Here is a 5471-nt window from a genome sequence, read left to right on the forward strand (position 1 = left end):
CGGCTCGGCACGGCTCGGCTCGGCAAGGCTCGGCTCGGCTCGGCACGGCTCGGCTCGGCTCGGCACGGCTCGGCACGGCACGGCTCGGCTCGGCTCGGCACGGCTCGGCTCTGCTCGGCACGGCTCGGCTCTGCTCGGCTCGGCTCAGCTCTGCTCGGCTCGGCACGGCTATGCCCGGTCCGGTCCTGCTCGGGTGTGGGTGCAGAAGGGGTGCAAAGCTTGGGCCGTCCCAGTGTGTGCGGAACGTGAGCAGGAGGGGCCGGGGGAGCGCACATCGGGCGCGGACCCGCGGGGTGTGGGTGCCGTGTGTGTGCAGGGCACCTTAGGAAGGTGCGTGCCGGCAAGTGCTTGCAAGGGGAGGCTACACAGTGTGTGAGGGGGTCTATAGACGTGCGTGCGTGCCGGGGGTGTAGGGAGAGGGAGCTCTGTCGGGGTCCGCATGCAGGACTGTGCGTGTGCTCTCCCGTTCGGGGGCTGTACGGCGGGGGCTGAGCTTGTGCAGCGCCGTGTGAGTGAGGACACGGGTGCGCGCCGCGGGGTGTAGGGGCCGTGCGGTGGCAGCCGCTCGGTGAATGCGGGTGCGGGCGGTGCCAGCGGTCCCTGCGCTGCCGCGCACGGCAGAGCTGCCCGCGGGAGGAGCCCGGCCGGGCGCTGCTCATCCTCCGTCCGGTAAGTGCCGCCGCGCCGGGGGAGAACCGAGGGACCGGGGGAGAACCGAGGGACCGGGGCACCGAGGGGGGACAACCGGGGGTCTGGGGGCTGCCTGGGAGCGGGGCACGCAACTTTCCCGGGAGGGAGGGGAGTCGCGGCGGGCCGGGGATGCTCTCTTGGTGCAGCGGGGACCGTGCCCCCCTTCCTCTCCCTCCCGCTGGAGGCACTGTCTTCTCCGCGGCCGCGCGGAGCCGCGGGCCGGTGCCCGCTGCCCAGCCCGCCCTCCCTGGCGCTCACGGCCGCCTCTTCACTAAGTTGCCGAGAAGCCATTTCAGAGCTGGTCCCTTCCCCGAGGAGGGAGAGCCCAGCCAGAACACAGCGCTCACCCCCTCTTTCTGCACCGTCTTTTGCAGGCGCGGCTGATCCCGGCTAAACATGCCCAGAGCGCACAGGGCAAAGCGGCAGGCTCGGCTCCTTTAGCCCGGGGAGCCCGGGGGGAGCTAAGCCATGAATTCCTCCCTCCCAGCCCCCGGGATCCCCCCAGGCCCTCTGCAGCTCTGGCAGGAGGAGAACCAAACCCAAGGTGGGCTCTGGAATGGGAGCCAGGAGCTGGGATGGGAAGAGCTGGAGAAGATGCTCTTCCTCTTCGTGAAGGAGCCCGTCACCATCAGCCTCACAGCGATGTACCTGGTGTCTTTTGTGGTGGGCTTTGTGGGTAACATCATGTCCATCAGGGTGCTCACCCGGAAGCGCCGGAGTCGGGTGTCCAGCCTGAGTGCCACCCGCAGCCTCCTCATCAACCTGGCAGTGTGCGACCTCATGGTGGTGTGTGTCTGCATGCCCATCACCGTGGGCAACCTCATCTACAAAGCCTGGGTGTACGGGGACTTCCTTTGCCGGGCAGTGCCCTTCATCCAGGCTGTTTCTGTCTCCGCCAGCGTCCTCAGCCTGACCGTCATCAGCGTGAACCGGTACTACAGCGTGCATAATCCACTCAACGCCCGGTCTTTCTTCACCCAGAAAAGGATCCTCAGCACCATCCTGGTGGTGTGGCTGTTGTCCTCAGGGATATGCATGCCCCTCATCTTCATGAACAAACGGGATGAGATTGGGGTGGTGGAGGGCTTGCCTCTGGTGTTTTCCATCTGCAGGGAGATTTGGCCTCAGGAGAGGCTCAAGCAAGCCTACAACTTTCTGCTCTTCTGTGCCCTCTATTGCCTGCCAGTCCTGTTCAACATGGTCATCTGCTTCCTGACAGTGCGCAAGCTGTGGAGCCGCAGCAGCCAGCTGAAGGAGAGCACTGCCCTGAACCGATCTCTGCCAGCCTCCAGGCTGAAGATACGGAAGAAGGTAGCGCAGATGGTGGTGGCCCTGGTGCTGCTGTTTGCAATCTCCTGGCTGCCCGTCTACCTGATGGACATCTGGATTGATTTCAACATCCCCAAATCCCTGCAGGATGTGACTCCTTCTCCTTGGATCCTGCAGCTCAGACCTTTTGCCCAGTGGCTTGGCCTCACCAATTCCAGTCTCAACCCCATATGCTATTGCTTTGTTGGGAACCTCTACAGGTCAGCCAAGGAAATGAAGAGCAAATACCACCAAAGAATGGTCTCTTTCTTTAATTTCTCTCTGTCTGAAGGGACAACCCGTTCCTCAGTCCCAGAGCTGCTCTCTTATCAAAGTTCAATGGACCCTGCAAAGAAAGGACCCTCTGCCACCCCTGCCATGGGCAGAAGATGTCAGGGAGGTTGTGGCCACAAGAACAAGTGTGGACACTTGAACTCCTGCCAGCATCCACCTCCAAACACTGTCTCCAGTGAGAACACTTCTTTGTGATTCACCCTCCCCTGCATTTAATGACTCTAAGGAGGACTTTCTGAGCCAGGTATTTTAATGATGGGAAAAAAAAACCTTTCTTCTAATCACTCCCCCCACCAGTTCAAAAACTGAGACAGGGAAAGAAGCAAATAATGAGAGAAAAAGGTGACATATTTTAACTCAGATCAGATTTTAAGACAAAAGCTTTTTACTGGGGACAACTGGATGTGGAGCCTGTTGCCCAGTCAACAGCCACATAATTACATAGATCAACTTCCCAACGAGTGAGCTCTCCCTGCAGCTCCATCTCTGGATGCAGAGATGCTGTTTGGATACAGCAACGATTTGACTGCTTGCTGCTGCTTGCCCTGTGCCATTAAAGAGCAGCAATAAGAGGCACTCGGAGCTCCAAACCCATCAGTTGTAGTTGCAAGCAGTGAAGAAATGCTAGAAACAGCATCACAATAAAGTAACAGTAGAGGACAATTTCACACACTTTACCACTTGAGATTTCATTGTCTGATTGTTTCAGTCCTCCATGCAAACAAATCCTCCTGATGTGAAGAGACAGAGCCAGGAGCACTAAAGCAGCCATCACCACTCTGCACTTAGGAATTCAAAAGGGATAATGTGGCCTCGGAGGTGATGTAGGAAATGCAATAGGAAAATGTTTTCTGGGCATCAGCTCTCTTTCTCCCAGCTACGTTACTGCAGGTGGAGCGGAAAGAACTGGGCATCTATTAACATCATTTGCACTTGAAAACCCTGTTCAGGCATGTCTGCACCAAAGTCAGGGGCAAGTGGAAATAAAAATAGAAAGTGGTTTATAGCTAATAAAATCAGAATCAACTAATGCAATGCTATTTGTCTGGGAAGGAGAGAATCAAAGTGCTTGCTTTTCCTGAAGATCAGAAATAGGTTAAAACCTCTATGTCCCATCATCTCCTTTAGAGCAGGCTTTGATAAATAAATGGTATACTTTTATTACCTTAACATCAGAAAGCCCCACTAAAGCTTGAGAATTCTATTGTGCTGAGCACTGGATCTGTATTTATAAATGAAAGAAGCCTTTCTCCCAAATATCTACATGAAAACACATCAGACCTGAGCAGGTGGGAGAAAAAAAGGAATACAACAAAGACCCTAAAGGCTGGAATGAAACTAAGGCTCAGTCCCTTCCCCGTGCCCGCCTGATGCTCAGTGTCACAGAAGAGCCCATGCCCTGGTTACTGATATACCAGCACCCAGCGCAGCCGGGCACTCCTCTCAGCAAGTCCCAGGACCAGTGCAGCAGCATTCCTGGGATAGGATTTTGCATTTAATGGAATTCAGGCTTTTGATGATTGGGACTGCCTTTTGTAATTGCTGAACAAGGGAACTGTGTTCTGGCAAATCTAAGTTTCAGGTAATATTCTCCTGCCTTCTGGGGAGCTTTTTGCTTACAAAAACCACCAGAGCCAAAACACAGCCATTCAGCCCAACAGGACTCCCACCTTTGTAATGATTGCTCAGTAACGTTTTAACAATGATCTTCCTGGAGAACAAAAGAATCCCTTCTTAACAGAGCCCTGCACTATTTATGTTCTCTTTTTGTGCGAACGAGAATGAAATTACAACTCCTTGGTTTTACTTTGGGTGAGAAATAGCTTTTATGTATGCTGTTTGATGAGAACATCTGCATTTTTGCAGGTGATATGTGAGCGTACCTACAGCTTTTAGCTGTGGAGAAAAGCCTGTGAATATTTTATTTCCTCTTTCAAGGCATATTTTTAGGGCTGGCAAAACGTGCCAGGGTGAGCAGCATTAAAAGCTCTCTCCAAATGCTGACTGCCTCCAGGTCCTGACTGCCTCCATCCCCAGACCAGATGTGACACGATACTGACACTTCCCTACCCACGTATTTAATCCTGCCCTGAATAACCCTAAGTGGATGGATGGTGGAGATGCCAGGTCAGCTCTATCCCGTGCAGTGGCCCAGCTCTGAAAATGGCCAGGATCAAATGGTGCAATCAAAGGTGCAAGACATTCACATCTTAAAGCATCCCAGAGGAGATGCTTTTCTTCTCTCAGCTCAAGAACAGATGCCTGGTGCTCTGAGAGTCTCTGTACCCTCTATGGAGGCAGAAATACCCAGGACTGCATGTTCTGAACGTGCCTGTGCCTTTCCCTCCTGCTGCAGATGCCCAGGCCTTTCTCCAGCCCCACAGCGTTCCTGACCACTAAGATACACGGTGGCAAGGCCCACTTCCACTGGGCAAGCTCGTCTCCTCTTCACACTTTTCAATGTATTTTCCAGTTTCATTCAGTGTTCCTATTTTCCTATAATAAAGTCGAATTGTTCATTTTAACTCCTCTTTGCCTCCCTGCTCTCTTCCTCCTATCCCCCACGCTCCACTGTTTCTATAGTGAAATCCCCCCCTTGCCTCTCATTGTTATCACTCTTTGCCCGTGAATTCCCCTCACTGACAACTCATTCATGGCTTCTCTCCCCTGATGAACACCCCCTCTCTGCCCTGCTGATTTGAATGGCTCCTTTTGTGCTGCAGACACCTGTTTGCTATGGAAAAGGGTGCCAGGTAGGAATGAATTTCAGTCACTATCCCCCAAGGGTAAATGAGAAGCAGTGACGTCAATGCAAAAGCCACTCAGCATCCCATGTGCCACACAGGCTCTGGCAGTGATTTTATTAACCTGAACAGGTCTGTGTAATGCAGCAGCGTCTGGCTGACTCACACTGGCTCCGAGTGAGGTGAAACCTCAACATTTGGGGAAGTGGCTTTTTTTTCCCCTCTTATCTGATAAAAGATCTCTACATTTTGGACTGGGAAGAGAGCTGAGTGTCCTCCAGGCCACACAAGCTCCTTGTTTCAGATGGCAGGCACTTTGATGGGCAGTCATAGAATCATAGAATGGTTAGGGTTGGAAAGGACCTTAAGGTCATCCAGTTCCAACCACCTACAATGGGCAGGGACACCTCCCACTAGACCAGGTTGCTCAAGAGC

General features: G+C 53.6%; 1 protein-coding gene across 1 annotated transcript; it reads left to right on the plus strand.

The window, feature by feature from the left end:
• Positions 1–512: 512 nt before the first annotated feature.
• Positions 513–4817, plus strand: LOC134161058 (QRFP-like peptide receptor). The gene is made up of 2 exons (XM_062613577.1): positions 513–669; positions 1065–4817. Exon 2 carries the CDS (start codon positions 1159–1161, stop codon positions 2485–2487), a length of 1329 nt encoding a protein of 442 aa, XP_062469561.1. The 5' UTR covers positions 513–669; positions 1065–1158; the 3' UTR covers positions 2488–4817.
• Positions 4818–5471: the final 654 nt, after the last annotated feature.

This window comes from Pezoporus occidentalis, unplaced genomic scaffold (genome assembly GCF_034315485.1).
Source record: "Pezoporus occidentalis ecotype Australia unplaced genomic scaffold, CSIRO_AGI_Poc_V1 ctg169, whole genome shotgun sequence".
NCBI lineage: Eukaryota > Metazoa > Chordata > Aves > Psittaciformes > Psittacidae > Pezoporus > Pezoporus occidentalis.